Raw genomic sequence first — 26259 nt, 5'->3', positions numbered from 1 at the left:
TCAATCAGTAGGTGATTCGGCAGAGGAGCCTCTTCAAACAAGATCGGTTCTTATATGAAAGGTGCCTTTTGGGAACTAAGGTTCAATTTTCTACTCAACTGATACTCAGTCCTCTTGATAACTTGATATTCAACACATTCTTGAAATCCATAGGAACCTTTTAGTAAATTTTATTCTTGGATTTCCCCTGAAACCAGTCTGATAAAAAAAAAAAATCTCTGGGCTTCCCTGGTGGTGCAGTGGTTGAGAGTCTGCCTGTCGATGCAGGGGACGCGGGTTCGTGCCCGGTCCGGGAGGATCCCACATGCCGCGGAATGGCTGGGCCCGTGAGCCATGGCCGCTGAGTCTGCGCATCCGGAGCCTGTGCTCCGCAACGGGAGAGGCCACAACAGTGAGAGGCCCGCATACCGCAAAAAAAAAAATCTGTATGGAGGTGAGTTTTCATGCCTTTTAAAAAACTGTATGACGTCGACTAAGAACAGCTAGAATGAGTAAACTAAGCAAGACCTTGCCGGGTATAGAGACAGACATTAAAACAATAGTACCACGATTAAATAAGTTTTTATTGTCACATTTAACTGCTTTGTCAGATATACATTGTAGGTTTCGGAATGGCATAAAAATAAAAATTTTTTCCTGAATGTCAAAATCTGAACAGAGATGGTGATGGCACTTAAAAAAAAAAAATTAAATTCACACTGGTGCTGAAGCCGCTAGAAGGTAGCCGATAAACACTGGAACACATTTGCAGATAAAGTGGTCTGCAACATTTCAAATCAAATGGCAGTGGTATATAAGGCCAACAAAACTGGGGAGCAGGAAGATACAGACCCCATACAGTAGATATCTGAAGAATGGCAGTTTTAGCATTTCATTTCCAGTCAGACTAGAGTAAACTTCTCTCCTACAAAATGAAACTGCTTTTTCAGAACCTGGAGCTTAAGCCTCTTTAACAACTTCCTTATTCTGACGGGTTTTAACTAGTCCAAAGGAAAGGCAGTTATAATCCATGGCATTAGCTTCATGGGCTGACCCCGCCATAAATGGGGGGAGGGGGTCTTGTCATTTCCAAACCAGGAGCCTATCATTCTCATGAATGTCTTTAGTGGTTTCACACATTCTGGGCCTAAAACTAGAAAACAAGCAGTAATTAAATAAAAATGTAAGGGCATCCCAACGGAAAGTCTCTACACATTCCACAGCTATCTTCCAAATGGCAACTCAAAAAAGTATGGTTATTCAGACTGAAAATGAATCTTTATTCAATAATCGAGATCCCCAAACAGTTCATTAAATGTCTTTCTTCCACAAATAAAACTAACACTAGGATTTATGAGAAGATCTAAACGAGTTATCTTCCTTACGTATGAACTTGGCTAAATCCACTGTGTCTGGAATCCGTTCATCATAAAAGTCAGGTCTGGAACATAACTCCTTTCTGTTATACTGCTGTGTGTCCTTCATTTAAGACTCTAGAACAGAGACCATAAATGTGGCTAGTGCAACACAGCAGTCACTGTAATTCCCCAAAAGAAAAATAAGTAATTTATTTCATGTCATACTTATTTGGATGATTACTTACTGGTAATTAGTATTTCTACATTGTTTTTAAAGGCAACCATTTTAAGTGACAATACATATCAGGCTAGTAGAAAAAAGTTGAAACAAAGCCCTCTCTTTTGATCTCACAAAGTCATGCAGACAAAAGAAGGTACACATCTGATTTGTTCCAATCAGGCTTCTTGGAATTATCAAAATTTCTTTTCTGGCAGAGATGAATTTGGCTCATCATAGAAAGAAGGATCTTTGAAGGCTGCTGCTAAACTAGTTTCCCTTTGAAAAAGTAAATTTCAAGGCATGATAGTGCAAGAGGTAAGGTTTTGATTTATAGAGCATTTATAGACTAATTGTGCTTAGTCTCTAATTTCCAATTTATTTTAAAGAACAGAAACTACGTTGATAAGTTTCTCTTTGCCTATATTTACCAGTACATCCATGAATCGCACCAGAATTAGGACAATTTGATTATCTTAATGGTTCTGTCGTGAAACCTGCACACTGAGTCCGCAGGCGAGGACCCGTGGACGTGAGGCTCCTACAAGTTCTGTGCCCCAAAGCGCTTGTCCTGGGGAGTCCAGGGGTCTGAGAAACAAGTTCTCTCCCCAGATGAAGTCCTCAAAAAACTCTCTCAACGAGCAATTAACACTGCTAAGTGGAGAGTTTCTTTTGTTTTGTTAAATTGGGGAGGTCTGAGTGTTCCTGGAGCCCCCGTCGGGATGCGTCATGGGTCGAGAATCCCTCGAATGTGAGTATTCGCTATTAGAGGGCTCTGTAGGGTCAATCAAATTTTCATAATCACTGTCGTCTGATTCCTCAGCACTGTCTCCGGCTGCTCCTTGAGGAGGAGGAGGGTCTGCCCCACTTCCAGGATATTTCAGTCCAGCACTGGTGGAGGCATAATTGGAGGAGCCCACGGCTTGAGGTCGAGGCATAAAGACGCCAGTTTCCATGCGAGAATGGCTCAGAGTACTTTCTTGATTATTTGGGTGAATATCAGAATAAGGGGGAGGAGGATCCGAGGCCTCTGCGTCTCCAAGTGCACTTCGACCTTCAGCTGCAAACCCAGGATAGGGCATCCGAGGGCTGAACGTGGGGTCCAAACTTTCAGATGACATCTGTCTGCTTATCATTGCCTGTTGCAATCCTGAATGAAAAGACGAAGAAAACTGTAACACTCTGTATTTTCACAGCTTTGCATTTCAATACGTTAAATGTTCAACCTGATTGTTCTGGCAAAGAGCAACAAAGAAGTGACATTTATTATTACTATGACTTATTTTACATTTGCATAGTGTTTCACAATTTACAAAAGATTCTTCTATACATTAAAGTCATTTAAGCCTCCAAACCGCTCTCTGAAGTACTACTGTCTTCACTAACGTTATTGTTTCCATTTTACAGGCAAAGAACCGGAGCTCTGAAAGGTTAAGGGACTTCACTAAGAGAACAGCTAGGAGTGGGGCCCTGATACGCATAACACAGGCCTCTTAACTCCAGGTCTGATGCTGTGTCCCTCACCTGTTGCTTACTGTACTCAGAGACTGTGGGGACAGAGGATAAAATCAACAGTCCTCACCGTCCTCGGCAGCCATCTGAATGTTAATATTTCCTTAACAGGCCTCACGTCAAAAAAAATACTTGTTGACAACAACTTGTCACAATACTCTTAAACATCTCTTTCTCCTTAGAAGTTCAAAGCCCTGGGTTAGGTGCCCAGTTTTCTACGTAATAGGCCATAATTTTACTGCATTTTTATGGTGGTAAAACAGAAACAGCCCTACATCTATGAGCCTATGGCCTTTAAATTGTTTTTAAGTACATTTAAAAAATATTATAAAAATGATTTGTACAAAATTTAGAAAAGAACAACAAAAAATCACCCACAATTCTATCACCCAGATAACACTGTTAAAATTTTGGTGAAAATAGCACAAGATTTGGGGTTAAAAGACAGAAACTTTAGGTGCCAGGCACCCCAACTTTTCTGAATTCTAGTTTTATTATCCAGCTTTGTGTGTGTGTTTATGTGTACATGTCTGTTTGTTTATTTGTTCGTTTGCCACAGCATGTGGGATCTTAGTTCCCTCACCAGGGATCGAACCCGCACTCCCTGCAGTGGAAGCGAAAGTCTTAACCACTGGACCGCCAGGGAAGTCCCTGTATACATGTATTTAAAATAGAGCTGAGAGGGCTTCCCTGGTGGCGCAGTGGTTGAGAGTCCGCCTGACGATGCAGCGGACACGGGTTCGTGCCCCGGTCCGGGAAGATCCCACATGCCACAGAGCGGCTGGGCCCGTGAGCCATGGCCGCTGAGCCTGCACGTCCAGAGCCTGTGCTCCGCAACGGGAGAGGCCACAAGAGTGAGAGGCCCAAGTACTGCAAAAAAAAAAAAAAAAAAAAAATAGAGCAGAGATAATATGTTTATACTGTTTTATATACTAGCATTTTCATATAAGATTATGTATTATCTTATGTCATTAAAAATTCGCTTCAATGGCTGTACGATATTCCATTATATAGATATACCAAAATGTATTCAACTATTCTACTGTTGTTTATTCAATTACTGAAACAGGTTGTTTCCAAGATTTTGGAATTATAAAGTTGTGATTAACGCTCTTGTGCAGAAATCCCTGTCTGCATTTCTGATTATTTCTAGAATAATGTAACAGTAGAAATGAATCAGACATCATTTACCTGGAAATATAAATTATATTTTAATTTGTTTACAAATATTCTTATTAAATTAGAAAAGGCTAGTTATACCCTTATCTCTTTTACACTTGATATTATTTGCCATACATTTAATAGATTTTACTCACAAATGTTAAATCTGGTGGCATTCATAGAAAAGAATGAAATAATGCCATTTGCAGCAACATGGATTGGTCTAGAGATTATCATGCTAAGTGAAGTAAGTCAGACAAAGAAAGACAAATATCATGTTATCACTTATATGTGGAATCTAAAAAAATGATACAAATGAACTTATTTACAAAACAGAAATAGACTCACAGTCATAGAAGGCAAACTGTGGTTACCAAAGGGGAAAAGGGTGGGTGGGGGGATAAATTAGGAGTTTAGGATTAACAGATACACGTTACTATATACAAGATAGATAGCAACAAGGTCCTACTGTATAGCACAGTGAACTATGTTCAATGTCTTGTAATAAAACCTATAATGGAAAAGAATCTGCAAAAGAATATATACATACATATATATATATATATATGTATAACTGAATCATTTTGCTGTATACCTGAAACAAACACTACATTATAAATCAACTATACTTCAACAAAAAAATAAATTAAAAAAAAATCTGGTGGCATTCTAGCAAATATGTTTGTTAGCATGCTGGAATTAATATAATAGATTCTTGGGCCTAATTCTCATTTAACCAGCTGGTTCCTTAGCTTAATGGTATCCAGTCATCCACTGCTATCAAAAACCAGACATTTAAAGTCTTTGTTGAGACCCTACCCATGAATCAAATGTAAAGTTAAGAGAATTTTAGGTAGCTCTTTTATGAGGTTCCAATGAACACAGGACACAGCCCCTATGTGCAAGGCATGTCAGGGTTAACTTAGTAAGAAACATCACGTTCACTGTACATAAACCGTATCACTTCTCAGGATTTATTCTAACTCGCTTCAGCCTTTCTACCTTTGATCTCCTTTTTCTTCCAGTTTCAGAGACTTGAGAGGGACACCATGAAAAACAGTACTTCCCTTCTGGGAAAGTCTAAAGACAAGTGAATGCCCTCTTCCAAGCAGCCTAACTTGGAGCTTGATGAGTGTAGAAGAATGCATGTAATTTATTACGTAATTTGATGTTTAGAACCAGACACTTCCCTGATTCTGAATGGTAAAATTAATAGGAAGCTCACTTCTTTCTTGTTCCTTTTCATTCTTCCTCTGAGTGATTTGTCTTCTTAATTTGTTCACTTCTGCCTGACAAGATTCAACAATTCGCTCACTTTTTTCTACGTCTGCACACACTGCCTGAGGGAAAAATGACAACAAGGACAATTAGTTTCAAATCCAAGCATGAGGCATTTCATAAAAACAGCATCGATTATAACCCTGGGAAGAGTCCAGACACTTTATCGAGTTAAAAAGCAGACACCTACGGTAGAACAAAATCATGAAGGTCCCAGAGACCAATACTGTTGTTATTCACTGAACTGCTTTCTTAATTATGTTAAGATGATAATGCTATTTAGCTTACACATTCTTGAAAAAGAAGGGTAAGAAGGGAAAGAGCTCATCTTTTCCCTTGCTTACTCATCTTTATTGATATGAAAAGGGAATTTCTGATACCAGTCTGGCAGACAAGGATGAACAAAAGACAGGAATGAGATACTTCCAACTCTTATTTATAATCAACAATCAAACATCAGATGACACATAGATTTATTTAACAGAAACTATTTATAATTAGGGAAAGTTGAAAAAGAAAATAAGTTTCAAAGTCAAGATTTAATAAAAGGTAACTGTTTGAGACCATATCAACGTAATGTAACCACTCCTATCAAGGCACTGGATGTGATACCGGTGCTTGCAGGGCAGGCCTTAATCAATAGTCAATGAAATGTATAACAGCCACTTTGAAGTCCATTAGACATGGCTGATAGTCTGAAAAGAGCATGGTCATGAATTCAGGACAAAAAGCTGTTTTTCACCACACGTTCCTTCCATAGCAGAAATACCAGAAACTGCCTGAAAGTGGGCCGGTCACCAGTGAGTGAGGCTGTATTAAGTTCCCTATGCTGCTATGGGTAACCGTGACCCGAATTTGGAGAACTGACACTGGAAACTGCCCGTCGCACGCGTTCCTCTTTGCCCCAGGCTGAGCTCAGTCTGCTTTCCTCTTTTCCAGCAGCTGCCTTCATTCCTCTCTCTATGCCTCGGGGCCTTCCTCCTCAAAGCTAGGCTTTCTCCAGGCCCGGGACAGCTTCTTCAGCCCCACCACTCTCCTTGTCCTCAAAGGCTCTTTTGTTCTTAGGGTTTTAGAACAAATGACTCCTAAGAACACTTTGGGGATGATGAAAAGAACGTGGGAAAGTATTCTTAGCACCTAGCTCAGGATCTGGCTTGTAGGAGATGTTTCCATAAATATTTGCTGCATGATTGCCTAGGAATGAACGGGCTCCACTGCATCTTCCCACTCAGTGGAGGCAGTTGCGGGCAGAGTGATTGAACTAGAATTAAGAAGCAGAGCGGTCCTGAGTTACGGGTGCCTTCGGGTGGGTCTCAACTTACAGCACAAGGGATGGGACAGCTGTGTGCTTAGCAATACTTCTTTAAATTCGGAATACATTTCCCCAGGAAAAAAAAGCTGTCATTAAAGAGGTCATGAGTATTTCAAAGAGTGATAGTAATTCTGTACTTCAGAGTTTCCACGGAAGGCACATAATGAGTGAGACCAGCTTTCGTAGACTGACATGAGCAACTACTCCATACATCTTATATCACTTTGGGAGAGCACATTCTGATTTTTGGACCACAATTCATTTGTCAGTTGGGAGATTATTAAAAATTAAAGTAGAATTAAAAGATTTGGGCAATATAAATAAGATGAATAGAGTACATAAACCAGTTACCTGCACTTTCTCCTGAAGTGCATTATAAACCTGATAAATCGCCCTGATGTCTTTCATTACTCCATCCTTGTCAAAAAAGTCAGTACTAGAAGACAAACAGAAAAAAGATTCACCAAGTGATCAGAACTGCCGTGAACTAGAAGGCACTTTCCTATCATTTCTACCTTTATCTATAACTGAAATGCTACAAGTTCAGTGACAACGTTTAAGCAGTAATGCCCACACCCCTAGAATTACAGAAGAGAAAGAAAAGAGAATCCATGTTACCCAGACAACTGAAAAATAATAGTGTTATTTTCTCCTAGATCACTCTATATATTTTTCAGTGACCACAGTTAGCTTTCAGAACCTCAGAAATACACATACTCTATCCAAACTTCTGTATCAGTTGCAAAAAAAACACGTGGTAAATGATTAAACAAATAAATATTGATAAAAGTAAACTATCTTTTCAATAAGCATAAGATTTTGATATACAGTAGTGGTGGTCTAGAGAATTACCTTACTGGATTTTTCAACATTAATCATATCAAACGATGTCACACTTCTCCATAAACATATTGCTTTTTTTTTAAAATATTTATTTATTTATTTGGCTGCATCGGGTCTTTGTTGCGGCACCAGGGATCTTCGTTGTGGCACTGGGATCTTTCATTGTGGACTCTTCATTGTAACGTGCGGGCTCCTTGTTGCGGTGCGCGGGCTTCTCTCTAGTTGCGGTGCGTGGGCTTCTCTCTAGTTGTGGCGCGTGGGTTCCAGAGCGCGTGGGCTCTGTAGTTTGCGGCACGCGGGCTCTCCAGTTGAGGCGTGCGAGCTCAGCAGTTGTGGTGCGCGGGCTTAGTTGCCCTGCGGCATGTGGAATCTTAGTTCCCCAACCAGGGATCGAACCCGCGTTCCCTGCATTGGAAGGCGGATTCTTTACCACTGGACCACCAGGGAAGTCCCCATAAACATATTGTTAACAAGAGAAAGGAAAAAACATTCATTTTACCTTTCGACTTACCCATGTTCTTTAATAACTTTGGCATAACTCTGAGAAGTATTTGGCACTGAAGACACTTTATACTCTTGCTGGCTAGTGTTGCCTAGATTGGGAATAGCAAGGGATAGCCTTTGATTATACCTGCAGGGAAGATTGAGAGAGATCATGTTGAAAGCACTGCTCTACTTGAAGAATGGGTCCTGCCAATAGGAGCCTGAGTCTCTGCACTGGGAACTAACTGAAGGTCTCACAGAGAACCTACTTCCACAGACAACCTAGGGTTATGTGAATTAGCAATTTTTTCCCTTCCCTTAAAGTAGAAACTCAATTGTAAACTCCTCAAGGGCAGAGGTGACGTCTTATACATCTTTTGCATCTCTGCAGCAACTGACAGAGTGCTGAGGAGGTTTTAAGTGCTCAAGAACCTACTGATTAATTAATGAAATCTTGCAAATGGCTACTTAACAATAATTATTTTCACTGATATTGATCTAATTTATTCTACTACAAGTGAAATTCTGGAGGGAACGCTTTCTGTTGTTTACAGACAGACACCATGATCATATGTTTTTTTTTTTTTTTGCTTTAGCAAGTTCACAATGCAGAACCCTCATTAACCAGTAGGTGGATCAATTTTACAATTTTGTCTTTGAAATCTATGTTTTAAAATTACAATCAGACTTACAATGCAATAAAACTGTATTTCTACATAACGGATTATGGAGAAGCAAATGATGATTTCTAGCTGTTCATTCCTATAAGAATCAATGCATAATTAATGTCTTGCTAATGTGTCTTGATTCAAAAACAATTTTAATTTATATAACTAATTGACAGGAAAATACCTTCTCTAACCACACAGAAAACTAGCTAAAGGAGAGTTATAAACACTTTTCTTTAAAGATGCTATAAAATGCATATTTTCAAAGCCATAAATCTCAATTACTTGTATCAACATCTTTCCTATTTATGCGAGGCTGGTGGGAACGCTTTATTTACCTTCGATTTGGTCTAAAGAGAACGTATTCTAAAGCATGAGTGGAATTGTTGGCGGTGGAGATGAAGCTGAAGAGAAGGAAGACGAGGTCAGGCACCCCAAGGATGCGGGTGAGCTGCTTATGAATAACCTGCTCTCTGTACGACATCTGCTGCTGTGTGTTTCGCCGGAATCTGTACCACCCAATAACTTTCTGCCAACAAAAACAGAAGAAAAAAAGTATTAAAAGTTGCATGAAATCTTACAAATTTAATTCTGAATGCATCCACACAAACGCTTGTACACAAATGTTCACTGCAGATTTATGTGCAATAGCTCAAAACTGAAAACAACCTAATTGTCCATCAACAGGTCAATGGATAAATAAACTGTGGTGTATCCACACACTGGAATCTTACTCAGTAAGAAAAAGGAACAAAGTACCCACAAATACAACACAGACGAATTCCAAAATAATTATGCTGAGTGAAAGAAGCCAGACCCAAAATAATAATAATAATAGCATATGCTATAGGATTCCATTTCATATAAAATTCTAGAAAATAAAAAGTAATCTATAGTGACATAAAGCAGATCAGGGGGTGATCTGGGAGGGGTGAGAAGGAGGGATCAGAAAAGGGCATGAGGAGACTTTTGCAGAGATAGGTATATTCATTATCTTATTTTGCTAATGGTTTCATGCATGTATACATATATCAAAACTTATCAAAGTATATGCTCTAAATATACACAGTTTATTATATGTCAATTATACCTCAATACAACAATTTAAAAAGTTTAGCTTTGTCAGTTCTGACTACACTGTAACTTAAATTGGTAAGTGAATTAAACTTATAGGCTCTTTGGAAGAATATTTTTCATAATGTGATCTGCTGGACATCTGGGAGACAGATGGCCTAAGAGACATCTGGCAGCTCCCTCCTGGGCCCCACCCAAACCTGAAGTATCACAAGCTCTAAGGGTAGAGCCAGGAACCTGAATTTAAGATAAGTTCTTAAGTTTTTTCTTATGCATACTACAGTTTGAAAATCTCTGTTGTAGAGACAATTAAGTTAAATCTTTATAAGAAGAATAATCTTCATAAGCTTCTTTTTAAAAAACAAACTCTTTGAGTGAAAATCCTGTTTTGAGAAATCAAAGTAATTTAAAATTGTTAGCGTCATTTTAAAACTAACAGTAAATTTAGATTATGTTTTGGCACTTTCACAAACGAAGGAAGTCAACCAACCTTTACTGAGCCCCTGTTCCAGACCTTCAGCTAGCTATGTTACAAATATTTTCACTAAGTATCACAACAACCCTGGGAGGTGAGTAAAGTTTTCTGCGCTGAGTTCGTATCACATGCAAGGAACTACAGGCAGCAAAGAAACAGTTCCTGCCCTTAAGGAGTACTACTGAAAATAAAGCATAATTCCAATTATATTAAAGCAATTAATTTGATATTCTTTAAATATAAAGAAAACCCAAACACTTCTGACAGTGCATATCTTATAAAAGAGATATTTTGTCCAAAGTCACAGAGCTAACGAGTGACAGCCAAGATCTGGAACCTCTTTGCCTGTCTTTTTCCACTGCACTACACTAACTTTAAAATTCCACATTATTCACACAATGTTGCTCATAAAAGAGTGAAAAGTAGTTTTCTTTAAAAAAAAAAAAGTGGGTAACAAAAATTATCAACTGGCTAGAGCTACTAACGCCAAAGAACATGGCACATTTCACTCGGAGTCTCGGCACTCTGTATTTAATGTAGGATTAGCTCCTCTGCAGGACTTCGGTGCATCTCACACACCCCTGCATTCCTGCAGAGGCCTAAGCAGTGCTCAGCACAGGGATTCTTCTTATGAAATACTCGCTGACTAAAGAATCTTGCAAGTGGCTACTGGATGGGTACTAATGCTTTTCACTTATACTAACTGTAATTGTTTTATTCCATTTGTATTTTCAGAGAAGCGGGAAGTCTTATAAATTTATCTTGGATATCAACTTATTCATTTGATATTTGCTAAAAAGATAACCCACTTCATCCTGATCAATGAAAGATGACATGCCAAAATAATTCACATTGGTGACATCTACAGTTCTACCATTTAGAGCTAACAAGCTGGTTGCAACGCTATTGAGAAACAAGGTCACTGATGTGGAAGAGAACACTATGTTTGGGCCATGATAAAAAATTATGAATATCTTTCACTAAAACCTTATCTCTGCTAAAGTTTCAGACAATATTTCACAAAGACTCTCCTCTCTACTCTCTGTGCTAGACATTCACTCACATCTTCTGGATCCAAAGCAATTATCTCCAATACTGGGCACATTTGTCATCTTTAAGTTCTGTTCTTTTTGGCCTTATGATGATATTAAGACGACAGTTATGTTTATCATTATCTATTTCGGAGCAGGTGCTTTCAAGAAGGCAGAAATCCTCCTCTCACTTGCTTTTTTGGTCTGAGCCCAAAACCTGAGGCTGGTCGAAACTTTGCAAACACAATATGGATTCTGCCAGAGCAGTAATTGAGCACACCAACGCAACCTTGCTGCACCTATTGGGGGATTTTTCGTACCAAAAACGTTAGCCTCTATCTTAAACCCAACCTTTTTTTTTTTTTTTTTTTAATGTTTTAGCAATGTTGTGGAGTTTCTATATTTAGAGGCACACTTTTTTTAGTAAACATATTTCTACGTATTTTATACATTAATTGCTATTGTGACAAAAATCTTTATTAGCTTGTGTTTTCTAATGGGTAATTTTAGGACCCATCAGGGAACTTTAAAAATTATTATGTACTTATTTTATATGAGTTCAACTTACTGAACTTGCGTCCGATTCTTAGGATTTTTCTTTCTTTCTTTCTTTTTTTATTTGGCTTCCCTGCACAACTTGTGGGATTTTAGTTCCCCAACCAGGGATTGAACCCGGCCGGGCCTTCAGGGCCCTCGGCAGTGAGAGCACAGAGTCCCAACCACTGGAGCACCAGGGAACTCCCAGGGTTTTTCAATTAAACATTAGGTTGAAGCCTGCCTAGCAAAGAGTCAGTTTTTTGAAACAGTTCCATCAGCACTTTCTTGAAGAGTTGATATTAATTAAACATATTTTTTGTATGTCAGATCCTGTTTAAAGTACATATGTATTTTTAAGCCTAACTTTTAAATGTACCTTTGTAAGTACTACTGTGACCCTTTTGAGGTGAAGATATAACTTTGTACCATTTCTGGAGGGAAAAAAAATCGAACTAGAGTCAACTCTAAAGATTTTCAGTCTAAACATTATGTATCATCTTTGTTTTGGGGCTAGAAATTTGGATTTTTGAAAAAAATCCTTAAAGAGTTTATATTATATATAAGGTGCCATAGGAAATACAATGAACATAACATACGGTCCCTGCCTTTAACAAATTCCATGGAAAATACAACATAATTTCCAAGTAAATTGAAGCAACAAATTCCTGTCTTTAATTGCAAAAGAAAATATAAACATTAGTTTTAGCACAAAGTTCTACAAAATCAAAACTGAAGATCAGCATTTTTCAGAATCTTGGCCCCAGGAAAAGCGAAGTTAACTCCGGTTAACAACCTATGATTGGTCTTCTGTGTCTCAAAACAGCAAATCCTATCTATCTATCTATTTATTTATTTATATTTAAAAAAATACAACATGATTATATTTTAATACACAACCAAAATACAAAACAGCATAGTAAATTAGCAAATCCAATTTTAAAATCCCCAAATTAATTTGGAAATGTGTCTCTATTTGCTACTGAAAAAACTACATGGTAGAGCTCCTTTCTTTTTTTCAATTTATTTTCAATGTAAAATACAATTTAAAAAGCCTTATCACATAAAGTCTCCCTTCCTCAGCAGCATCTCTGCTCCCTTTCTCAAAGTAACCACTTTTAGGTTTGGTTTGCTTCCTTCCAGATCTTTTTCTGTACGTATAAACATTCAAACTTTTGTTTTTATAAAAAATAGGCTCAAATTATTTCATTTAACTTCGAGATCTTTCTATGTCATTCATGAGAACCTCCTTCATTCTTTTTAATGGCTGCTTCATATCCCATAGTATGGAGGTACCAACATAATTTACTTAACCATTCCTCCTGGTGGACACTTAGATTGCTTTCAAAATTCTCACCATTAAGCAAAGATACAACAAACATCTTCGTATGCTGGATTAAAAGGCCAAACTGCTGCGTTTAAACTTTGGCGCCAACATTTCCTGCTCGCAACCTTAAGCAAGTTATTTATCTTTAGTTGTCTCAACTATAAAATGGGGGTGATGATAACAGCCTCACAGCGCTGTTACAAGGATTAAATGTGTCAGTACCTGGAAAGTGCTTAGAATACTGCCTGGCACAGAGTTAAAGTGTTCAATAACGCCAGCTTTTCATACCTTTGTGCCTAGATGCCTTTGTTTACTTGGGCCAGATTCCTAGAGGTGGAACTTCGTATTTAAAATTCTGTTATTGCAAAACTCTCCCCCTAAATGTCTATATCAACTTACATTCCCACCAACTACAGCTTTCCCCATTTCCCACAACCTTGCCAACACTGGATATTAGCAATCCTTTTATACTTTTGCCAATTGGATGGACAAAAAACCAGCATTATGTGTTTCAATTTGCATTTCCTAATTGAGAATGAACATCTTTCCATTTACTTCTTGGACATTTGTGGATTTCTTTTTTCCTTTTGTGAATTTCCTGTTTATATTCTTTATTCATTTTTTTTCAGTTTAAATTGTTTTCATCTATTAAAAAATTTCCTGGTAATTTAATATAAAGTGAGTGCTCGAGGCAACTGCGCTTCGATAGGAATTTTCAAGGAATAAATTTTAGTTTTAGAAAGTATAATAAAGCTTCATTATCTAAAATATGCAAATAAATGGAATGAGGAAGTAAGGTGGTGGCTGGGGGATGAATATGGACTGCTAAGAGATCCCAGAACGTATGCTTCAGGCGAGTCACTGAAAATGGGGGAGCTGGACCGTGATGCCTGTGGCTGCTCTAACCCACTTTCCCACTTGGGCAGGTGACTGTGCTAGACCCTCTGCTAATACCGAGCACTTCCTGAGTTTGTTATCACCCTCAAAACCACTGCCCTTTTTTCAGACCTATCCCTCACACTTCCCATTTTTCCTGTGATCTTACCTGCTTTCCTTTCTGCCTGTACATCCGACAGTGGTACTGAGAGAGTCCATACACTGGAAAGGCTGTTGATCTACTCTTACTGCACTGTTATTTCTTTTCTTTTTTTAATTTATTTATTTTTTATTTTAGGCTGTGTTGGGTCTTCGTTGCTGGGCGTGGGCTCTCTCTAGTTGCGGCGAGCAGGGGGCACTCCTTGTTGCGGTGCATGGGCCTCTCACTGCTGTGGCCTCTCTTGCTGCGGAGCACGGGCTCCAGGCACGTGGGCCTCAGCAGTTGTGGATAGCGGGCCCCAGAGCGCAGGCTCAGTAGTTGTGGCGCACAGGCTTAGCTGCTCTGTGGCATGTGGGATCCTCCTGGACCAGGGCCCGAACCCATGTCCCCTGCCTTGGCAGGAGGACTCTTAACCACTGCGCCACCACGGAAGCCCTGCACTGTTATTTCTGACGCCCTCTTCAGACACCTTAGGAATCCCACACTGATTATTTTTATGCACAGGTAATCTTTTTAAAGCTTTTTTTTTTTTTTTTTTAAATAATACACGCTTCTAAACAAAGGCATTTTGTTTTCTGTTTGATAAGTTGAAAACTTTCATTGGTACTTTTTTCCCTCAAGTGATGGTTTAGTGACCAATCTATTTTTCTGGAATTAATATACCAAGGTAAAAAAGTAAACCCCATACATGGTACAGTAAATTATAAATGAGACCATCAGACAGTGCTGCAGCAATAAAGCTTTGGTTCATTTTCAATTCTGTTCAGACTTGCTTACCATGCATACACATTCAGAACATCATATGCATATGCTGACAGAAATAATAAACACACGACCTTTTGGAAAAACATCTATGTTCACTGTTAATTGAACTTGAAGGAGTAACATATCTAAAGATGTTTGACTGCAATTTGTATTCTTAAAAAATATTTTCCCTCATTATAAAATTAATGTATGTGTATTAAATGTTGGCAAAATTATTTTTTAAATTACATAATAGGAAGATAGAACCACCCAGAATCAACTCAACTATTGTCAACTTTCTAGATTATAGTTCATGTTCTTTTTCTTCTTCTGACTTCTGCATAATGGAATCACTCTAAATAGCCAAATTTTGTTCTATTGATATACTGTAAACATCGTGTCACATTTGCAATTTACCTTTAAAATCTACTCAACAGAATTATTATCTATTAACATCAAATCTCATTGTTTCATTTTACATTCATTTCTGGTTTTAAGTTTGGGTGATAAGGATTGATTTCCAAATCAGACTGGGTGACAAACAGAACATACCTTTCTCCGATCTTTAAGAATCCTGTCCAAGCTCTCTTCATTAACTTTGCTTGCATAGTCATAAAAACTGTTTTTTTTTTTAAAAGAAAAAATATTTAATTAAAATCCCATAGTATTTTGACAGGAATATGCTTAGTAACATGTGTCTATGGGTCATCTAACCCTAAAAGTTGGCAATAAAGATACAATTGCTTGTCTGCAATAGGTATATAAAGAGAAAACAATCTAAATGGTTTACTGATATGAGGTATCTTTTGCATCAAAGACTACTCAAGAGACTGCTACATTCAAAGGGCATGACTTCCGTAAGTGGGAGGAGCTGATAGCAAGTAATTACAAAAAGTGTGGTTTCAAATGGCTGTGACATCTCTTCCTTGTTTCTAAGTATCAATTACCTATGGGAAAAAAAAGAACACAGCAGCTCATTTTCTGAGAAATGAAGAAAGGAAACGAGTATTTGCTGAATCCTTAATAAGACACTCAGCTGCATGCTTCCTTGTGTTAATTCATTTCATCCTTGCCTCAATGCTGGGAGATAAGTACTAGTTCAGCCCAACAAGTCAACATGTTGTTTTTTTAAAATAATTTATTTATTTATTTATTTGTGGCTGTGTTGGGTCTTCGTTGCTGTGCGTGGGCTTTCTCTAGTTGTGGCGAACGGGGGCTACTCTTCATTGTGGTGTGTGGGCTTCTCGTTGCAGTGGCTTCTCTTGTTGCGGAGCAGGGGCTTTAGGCGCGCGGGCTTCAGTAGTTGTGGCACGCGGGCTCAGTAGTTGTGGCTCGCGGGCTCTAGAGCACAGGCTCAGTGGTTGTGGAACATGGGCTTAGTTGCTCCGCGGCATGTGGGATCTTCAAGGACCAGGGATCGAACCCGTGTCCCCTGCATTGGCAAGCGGATTGTTAACCACTCAGCCACTAGGGAAGTCCCAGTCAACATGTTTTATTCCCATTTTTCTAGACAAAGATACTGAGGTTAAATGACGTGCCCCAAATCACAGAACTGGTAGATGGAAGAGTTGGGATTTGAAGAGAGGTCTGGCCAGCTCCAAACTGAATGCACTCACCCTTAAACGAGACCAATCTGACCTGAATTCCACGACGAGCAGTCCAGGCATAATGATGTGTGGGCTTTTCTACCCCTGGTCATGGTTTTAGGAATGCCACCCTCCCCCGCTCCTCCTACCACCATAAGCCCAGGCCTATAATGCAGGAAGGAGTTCAAGTTATAGTAAAAACACTGAACTGGGAGTCAGGAGATACCAGCTCCAGCTCCGTTCTGCTTCTCACTGTATGACCTCGGGCAAGTCAGTTTAACCTACCTGGGCTCCATTTCCTTTTTGCAAAATAAAGATTTTGAAGTAGACAGATGATTTCTAAGATTTCTTTCAGTTCTAAGAATTATGAGTCTATGATTTAAATTATGAGTCTATGCGTCTACATTCTGGTAGTACTTTGCTGACAGTGGTTTAAGGAAATCCTCAGAAGGGCAGGGCAGGGCACACCTAGCAAAGCTTTAGATGGTCAGGGCCAAACAGGACCCATTCTGACCCAGACAGAGGCTGTGTGTGGACCAGGGCCTGAATCATTTTATTTGCTCTGAGATTCTTTTCAAATGAACTGCTGCTTCCTTGTCTTGCTTCCTGCTCCTCTTTCAGTTATGTGTAAATCTAAGAGATGAGGTTCTCAGCTACTTTGAGGCTTAGTTCACAGGTAACAATCCTCTGAAATAATGGGCAAGTGTGCGCGGGAGGGGTGGGGGTAAGGTGGGTGGTGAACATGGTGTAAGTCCCCATGGGTTCTTGGGTGCAAGGGGCTGGGTGTTTGGGTCAGCTGAGAATGGGAGCGGGGTCAGGGTGAAAGCTGCAGGGAACACACAGCAGGAACAGCCAGGCACAAGGGGTGGGCAGGTGTTAAGAAGGAAGTGCTGACCAAGAACGCTGAATCGGACTAGTATGAGCAGCGATGCATGGAAAGTATTGGCCTGGCTCTTGGGAAAGGAGACAAATAGGGCCTCAGGGAGTTTTAAGAAACACAGAGTGGAGCTCATCATACCTGCCATCAGGCGGAAGGGTTTGGGGCTGAGAAAGCAGACAGAGGCCTGGCCTGCGGTTTGGGGAACAGAAGTCCGGTGTGCGGGAGATGCTGGCCCCTTTCTCCCTCACCTTGGCCTCCATCAGTCTCTCTGTCCTTTGCTTTCTCCCTCCGAACATCTCTCCTCCTGTTTTTTTCTCTTTCTGTCCTTTAGTTGGTAATAATATTCAACTGGTGTATATTAAACACAAAAAAGTAAGTTTTATGTTCCCTTTCCTTACATTTTAAAGTTGAACACTGAACACTTTTTATCCCTCTTAAAAACAGCAATTATTTTATCTATATGCGATCCTTGGTTAACTTCCTTCTCTATGGATGAAGAGCCCTTGCTAAAGGGGCTGACATAAAGGCTTCCATTCTAAACCACTGAGGCCAAGATTTATACTCCCTTCCCCTCTTCCTAACTTAACACAGTGCCACACACACATCTGGCACTCAAAAAAATAAGTGAATTTGGATGCCCTCAGTTATAACTGTACAGCCATAATCACATACAGGTCTAAATTCACTAGTTTTCAATCAATTATATCTTTGAATAAGGACAAAAAGCTACAAAGAAGGATGTGGCTTACCTAAAAAGTTTTGAACAAGGCTGATGGTTGTGGATTTCTGTAATTAGAAGGAGGAAATACATCTCAGTTAATCATGTAAGGTACAGACAACTATAAAACAGTTCAGGATTTAAAAAAAATTTTTAACCACAATCTCAGACAATAAAAAGACAGTTTTCCTCTCCCAAACAGTGTGTACACTAGTGAAGGCAGTACGTCTTTTTAACACTGAAACCCAGGCACACATTCTCAGGACAAAGTAAACTGGCGAATGAAAGTTCTGGGTCCATTTGTCCAGGTGTGATGAGCACACATCTGAAAGCTTTTATTCAGGAACAGGCAGCTATTGTGTGCCCTCATTCAATCTTACCTATTTAAACAAAGCCTAAGAGGAAAAAGGAATCAATGCCTGGAAGCATTTGATCAAGGTGGGTAAGAGCTGTGAGGACAGCTTGGGGAAAGGAAGGCCTTACCACCCTACTATCAGTAACCTGCTAACAACTCAGGACAACTGGGCCAGGTGTTTTGAAGGGGAAGGGTGGAAACTCTGAAAGTATATTAACCCTTTCAAAGATTTTCAGTACCAAGGGAAACAGTCATTTATAAGGCAGATCCAAACGGCTTCTTAAAGGATTGCTGGGATTAATCATAGTGAACAATTTCTTCAAGCTCATCAGGGGGCTTAGGGTCTGGGTTGCTTTATAAGACCATGGGACTAATTAACTACTCAATTCTATTAACAACATTCTCCTAGACAGGGAATCATCAACTGCTGCTTATAAAGCCACAGCCACAGAGTTCCAGTCTGCAATTTTAACTCACTTAAAATGAAACCATAACCTTGAAGGACACCAGGCTATGCCCATTAGCTTCTGTACTGATGTGAGTGCTGCCAAAACACAGACAGAGATGCCAGTACTTCCACAGGAATGAAAAGCTCATCTGCCTAGTATAACTGTCGACATAGTGATGCAAATAAGAAAACCGCATCTAGAAATATTTCCTTCTTTTATCACCAAAAATGACATGGTATACCACCAGAAGTTACTTCAGAGATACTGTTAGTAAAGTAATTAGAATATGGAATGTCTGTAGTAAAAATGTCAACTAGAGTTCAGGGGGAAAAAAAAAAAAACTCTTCTACCTTAAAGGAAAGACTATTTTGTTCAAGAAAATCCCTGGAGTAAATTCTGAACTCTGAATATACATTCCTGTCACCAATCCACCCCAGCAGACTTCTTTCATGATTTGCAACGTGGATTAGAAGCACGTTGAAGATATGCTCTAGGTATCATGTGACATTTTCTAAAGGAAGTTAAGGCTTTCTCTTACAAGATTTTGCAATACCTAACTAAGCACTCTGGGGAGAAAACAAGGGGATGCTCTCAAACACAATAAGGTGCAGATGGGCATGAAGGTGGCAGGCACGATAGCTGATAGACAGACTTCTGGAAGCAGTGGGAGGCAGGGGAGCCTTGCCTGGGATTCTAGAGTCTCTGGAGCCTCCAGAGCTCATCCATGCGGTGGACCCCTCTTCACGTACGCATGGCGTCTCTGCCCGCATTTCTGTAAAAATCCCCACTGGGACGTGCTGCTGTGCTTGCTTAGCTTCCTGTCTCTGCTTCTCCTGCTGGTGGGTGAGCTGAACAGCTCCTCTCCTTCCCCCTTCCGTTCTGTCCAGTAACTGCTGCTGCATCACCTTATTAATAAGGGAGCTCCCTGTTGCTGTCCCCTGACCGCTCCCAGCACTAAGAGCCGACGACTCCGCTTCAAGTGAGTGAGCACAGCTTTAAAAATGAACGTGTATTCAAAACAAGTGTTCAAAATGTGATATTCCATATAAAGTCCTCCTTATTGTGTAGAGTCAAGGAAAGGTGTCTATGTGTGGATTCATGCACACATGCAGTTTCATGCACTCCCTGCACTGGGGTCCCCTGACTGTACCCTACGTTTACCTCCCGTATGGTGTCTTTACTGATTTAACCCATTAGCAGTGGGGTTTTTTTTCCCCCAAGTCATGAGATTTTCTGTGTTCCTTCCCGACAGCACTCGTCCTGCACTCTCTGGTATTTCTGTACGCTCGTCTCATCCTCCCCACAGCCCTGGAAGGCAGGGATGCACTGGACATTCCTCTCATTGCCCAGCACAATGCCTCTCACACGCACGGACGTTCTTCAATAATTGTTGGCTGCATAAATGAATAAAACGACCCCTGCTCTGTTTTGAGTATCAGGATACGCTTTTCCGTGAAGTGCTCGAGGTGCAGCTGAAAGGACTACGATCCTTCTTTATCAAAAGGAGACTGATCCAAAGAGGGCGGGTGAACCTACAAATACTCCTTCATTTGCCCCAGCAGTCGCCCCCAAATCGACTGTTTGGCTTACTCCTCAGAAGGCTGTGTAGGTTTAACAAATATCTCCTGTAAACAAGTGTAAACATCTTGGCCGGATCCCTCCAGGAAGGACCAGCACGACACGTGCTTTCATTATAGTGTGAGGTGATGCTGACAAGGGGCACAGCCCCAGGTGCAAACTTGAGGTTCACTGTGGTTGTGAAGAGACCATCACGTGTAATTCCACACAGCCATTCATAGGTCAGACCAGTCAGTGGGTCAGGGATGGCTTCACAGAATACCTGAACTTACAGCTACATGCTGTGAGTTTACACTGACTTATAAAAACATTTCACATCATTTACTAGTGCAAATAATTGGCATTGTGACTTTAGTGCTTTTCTATGTACTCTTTTAATCTACCATTAGGTTAAAATCAGTTCAGGGCCAAAGAACAAAACAAGCAGCATATATACAAGAAGAGTATTTCTAAGGTCCGTGATAAACTCACTCACCAATGACTTGCAGAAGTTCTGTGCTGCTGATTTGGGAGTCGCTGATGCTAAAGGTTTCCTCTTGTCTTACCTCTCCCAGCAAAAATCCTTCCTGAAAGCAACAGAAGAAAATAGCTGCAGCTAAAAATCAAAGTGATTTTTACTGGAATTAAGAGGAATCGAGGACATTGTTATTTTTTATAATAACTTTAACAATAATCCAAATAAGTCTGCCATGTAAACTACTAATCCACAAACCAACAAGTAAGACTAAAGCAATTTGAGATTTGGCTATTAACTGGATTGTTCGAAAAAAGGACTTCCTGACAAGATGAAATATTATTATAACCCCTTCCCTTAAAACCCTGTTATTTTTGAAGTGAAAATAAGGAGAGTGAATTCATCACCTAAATCCTACTAAGTGTAACAACCAATGTTAAAAAAGCTCAGGAAGCAGAAATATTCCAAGGTTGTTTTCTTGGAACAGCATGTAATTTATTCCATTGTTTTAAAAACATTGCTAATGGGGGCTTCCCTGGTAGCGCAGTGGTTAAGAATCCGCCTGCCCATGCAGGGGACACGGGTTCGAGCCCTGGTCCGGGAGGATCCCACATGCTGCGGAGCAACTAAGCCCGTGCGCCACAACTACTGAAGCCTGCGCACCTAGAGCCCGTGCTCCACGACAAGAGAAGCCACCGCAATGAGAAAGAAGCCCGCACACCTCAATGAAGAGTAGCCCCCGCTCACCGCAACCAGAGAAAGCCCACGTGCCGCAACGAAGACCCAATGCAGCCAAAAATAAATTAAAAAAAAACACACACAAAAAACATTGCTAATGATAAAAGTATAAAGAAGTTGACACAACGCACAACCTAACCACTCCTGTATGGGCTGGCATGGGAAATGAGCATTCCAGCAAATAAGTTTAACATGACGTGAAAGTTTTTCTTTAATAAATGCTGAGGTAAATTTTTTTTTTTTTTTTTTGGTGGTATGCGGGCCTCTCACTGTTGCGGCCTCTCTTGTCGCGGAGAACAGGCTCCGGACGCGCAGGCTCAGCGGCCACGGCTCACGGGCCCAGCCGCTCCGCGGCATGTGGGATCTTCCCGGACCGGGGCACGAACCCGTGTCCCCTGTATTGGCAGCTAGATTCTTTTTTTTTTTTTTTTTGGCGGTACGCGGGCCTGTCACTGCCGTGGCCTCTCCCGTTGCGGAGCACAGGCTCCGGATGCGCAGGCTCAGCAGCCATGGCTCACGGGCCCAGCCGCTCTGCGGCATGTGGGATCTTCCCGGACCGGGGCACGAACCCGCGTCCCCTGCATCGGCAGGCGGACTCTCAACCACTGCGCCAGCAGGGAAGCCCTGAGGTAAATTTATTTACACCTTTGGAGAACATATACCACCATCATCAATTCTGGATCACTCCGCATATAACCTACTGTTTTTGAGCACTTGCTGTAGGGTTCAGCACAAGCACAGCATTTAGAGTGTATGGAGAACATACACTCTAAATGTCAAAATAACTTCCCTGTCGGTGGTGAACTAATAGGCCGTCCCAGACTCCCGCTCCCCAAACATCCACATGGCTTACTCCTTCCCTCCATTCCACTCTTCACTCAAATAGCGCCTCATCAGAGAGGCCTTCCCTGACTAGTGGAACAGAATCAGAGTCTGCCAGACACTGTTCCGTTTACCCTGCATCCTTTTTCTTCTTAGTCTCCTCACTATCTGCTATATCTCATATTTATATGTATTAACAAATGCCTGCTCCTACTAAAATATAAGCTCCACGAGAGCAGGGACTCTGTGCTTGTTCACTATGTATCTCAGCATCTCGTACAGTGCCCAGCACACAGGAGGTGCTCAGTAAATGCTGCTTGAATACATTTGATGAAACAATGTCCTTTCCTTTCTAGGTTGACCCTTCTAATCAATTAAAGAAGCTTCCTAGTTTAAAAACATTCCCAGGGGACTTCCCTCGTGGTCCAGTGGTTGAGAATACACCTTCCAAAGCAGGGGACGCGGGTTTGATCCCTGGTTGGGGAACTAAGATCCTGCATGCCGCGGGGCAACAAAGCCCACGTGCTGCAACTACTGAGCCCGTGCACCACAACTAGAGAGCCCACACTGCAACTACAGAGCCCACAAGGTCTGGAGACCATGTGCCACAACTAGAGAGAGAAAACCCGCATGCCACAACTAGAAAGACGCCTGCGTGCCGCAACAAAAAGTCCCAAGTGCTGCAACTAAGACCCAATGCAGCCAAAAATAAATAAATAAATATTAAAAAAAAATCCCAGTTGGAATCTGTGGGGGTGAGGAGGGAGAGACAGTTGTTTTTCAGCATAGCTTTTGTATTGGATTAGGTGAGTGGAGTGTCCTAAAACCCCAAATCATCATGTACAGGGCATCTCTCAAACTTTAGTAATATACACACCCCTCTTTCAAAAAAAAACCTCTCTCAGAGCTAGAGTCCATGACTACTAATCTGGAAAAACATAGACTAAAGAAGCTTGTTTTATCCTATGAAAGCCTTTCAGTTATGAGTTCTTATTACAAAAAACAAGCTTTGTCTTTGTAACAAGTTAAAAACTTTTTTCTTTAATCAAAGTGGAAAATACAATTTAAAATTCCTACAGAACTTTAGACTTTAAGAACATATCTACAGAGTCCTAGCAAATAAAAATGCAGGACATGCAGTTAAGCTTGAATTTCAGATAAACAATGGATAATTTTTATGTAATAAATGTGATATACTTATACTAAAAAATTATTTACTATTTATCTGAAATTCAAATTTAACTGGGTGCCCTATACTTTATCTGGCAATCCTACCACAGGCCTCAGTTTGAAAAAGTCAATAGTGACATCAAGACATTCTAAAGCCGAGTATAACATGAATGCTTATTTATCTACTGGTCTGGATTATCTGAGCCACTGTTACCTTATAACAGTAGGCAAATTATACTGTGTGGGTGAAACCCAGCCTAACGCCTGTTACTGTATGGCTTACAAACTAGAATAAGTTTCTACACTTTTTTTTTTTTTTTTTTTTTGCTGTACGCGGGCCTCTCACTGCTGTGGCCTCTCCCGTTGCGGAGCACAGGCTCCGGACACACAGGCTCCGCGGCCATGGCTCGCGGGCCCAGCCGCTCCGCGGCATGTGGGATCTTCCGGGATCGGGGCACGAACCCGTGTCCCCTGCATCGGCAGGCGGACTCTCAACCACCGCGCCACCAGGGAAGCCCTCTACACTTTTAAATTGTAGAAAAAAAAATAGAAAATAGGAATATTTCATGACATGTGAAAATCATACGAAATTCAGATCTCAGTGTCCATAAGTAAAGTTTTATTGGAAACAGTCATCCTAATTTACTTATTGTCTATGGCTCCTTTCTCCCTACACCAGCAGAGCTGAGTAGTTGCTACAGAGACCACATGGCTCATGAAGCCTAAAATATTTACTGTCTGGCCCTTTACAGAAAAAGCCTGTTAATTCCAACTCTACTGAAATGAGTGGTTTTAAACTAATTTCTTGCCAGAGCAAAACAAGAATATACTACAAAAACAAATTCTTGGTTCTTCAACTTTAAAATATATGAAATTGAAATTACTTTAAAGTATTCCACTTATATAATTGTGGCAAGGTTAATATAAGCAGGTATCCTCGTATAAGACACAAGTTGCAAACTATTGTCACTGGTGAAAATTTCTGTGAAGTCTAGTGCCATGCCTGGCATGGCACAGATATTAAAGAGATATCTCTTGAAATAAATTAATAACAATCTAAGTAACACGGCCGTCTCATTGCAGTTTGTAAAAAGCTAACCATTTTTCAACAGGTTGCTTATTCTTACAGTAATTTTGCCTTATACATAAACTGTGCTATTACTAGGCACTCCAAGATCTAGAGAGGTTAAGAAGCATTATTGTAAACCATATTTAATACTTCCACAGGACACTAGAAGTACCACAAACTACCTTTACATGGAACTGCATTACATTATTAAATATCTGTCTGCAATATCAAAGGCGTTAGTGTCCAGAGACAGGAGCTGCCTCTGGAAAAACCCGTGTTGTGTATACTCCTATCCTTAATCTCTACTATCAAACTGAAGCGAGGAACGGCACAATAATTTAATGCCATTCAACTTACTAATGGAACCACCTCTCCATGAAATCAGTTTTTATTAATGGAAGCAAGGAGTGCAGACGTGAAACCAAGTCCAGTTCCTTCTTCTGCAGTGTATCATTTTGCTTTGTGATGACCACACAACCACAACAGCCCCCCCACTACGTTTATTTAATGAACTTCAATTATTCACAACTAAAATCACTTAAAACAATCCCTCAATTTGGTGGGCAAGTACTTAAAGATAAAAATTATCTAGTTTTATAAAGAATTTCCATCCAGAGGCCAGTGACATTAAAAATGCATTTCCGATCATTCATACGTAGGCCTGTCACTTCCCTATTTCACTGCGACTAGTTCCGTGGTCTTAGAACCTTCGCCAAGGAAATGAACATGCAACTTCAAGGCAAAGAGACCCTACACCTAACACTCCTGGTTACATCTCCATTTTCCATCGAGGAGAAGAAAACACACGATCATATCTAACAAGTACGAATAGTGACAGCCACGGTTTCCCTCGTCGCAGCCCACAACAACCTGTCACACCAGCGGGCGCGGCTGGGTGTCTGCGCTCCTAGACTAAAGCCGGGTCTCTCGGCTCCTTCCCGACCCCAGACTCCCCTCGCAAGTCTAGAAGCCTGACTCTCAGGGAGGGGCAGGCGCTCGGTTTCCACTAAGCGACTCCTGACACTGTCGGTGGCCGGCCGGGAAAGCTCTGCCAAACGGGAGACTGCCGTCCCGGGACGGCCAGGCGGCGGAAGGCACCGAGCAAGGGGGCCCATCTCGGGGTCGAAGGAGCCCCGGGCAGCAGGAGTTCGCTGGCGGCGGGAGCCTCCTGGGTCATCAGTTAATCGGGCCAGCCCGGGGGGCGAGCCGCAAGTGATCCCAGCTTGGCCGCAGGCGTCGGCCAGAGACCGAGGCTGGAGGCCCCAGCAGCCGCGGCGGGGGGCCCAGCACCTACGTGGTCGGCGTTGCTGTTGGCACTGTGGAAACACACAGCGCTGAAGGTGTAGCCCGAAATGGAAGCCGCCATGATGGAAATCTCTAACTCCCCCATCATGCCCCGCGGAGGGCA

The 26259-nt window shown here is 40.9% G+C and overlaps 1 protein-coding gene across 1 annotated transcript; it reads right to left on the bottom strand.

Annotated features, from left to right (window-relative positions):
- Positions 1-542: 542 nt before the first annotated feature.
- On the bottom strand, positions 543-26259 carry ABRAXAS2 (abraxas 2, BRISC complex subunit). The gene is made up of 9 exons (XM_082611600.1): positions 26146-26259; positions 21074-21164; positions 18248-18284; positions 15585-15651; positions 9150-9340; positions 8172-8291; positions 7169-7253; positions 5453-5567; positions 543-2704 (listed from the first exon to the last, which is right to left on the bottom strand). Exons 1-9 carry the CDS (start codon positions 26242-26244, stop codon positions 2235-2237), a joined length of 1275 nt encoding a protein of 424 aa, XP_082467726.1. The 5' UTR covers positions 26245-26259; the 3' UTR covers positions 543-2234.

This window comes from Mesoplodon mirus, assembly GCF_964341445.2.
Source record: "Mesoplodon mirus genome assembly, chromosome: 2".
Lineage (NCBI taxonomy): Eukaryota > Metazoa > Chordata > Mammalia > Artiodactyla > Ziphiidae > Mesoplodon > Mesoplodon mirus.
Note: the sequence above shows the minus strand (reverse complement) of the source record. Positions and strands in the feature narration are given on the sequence as shown.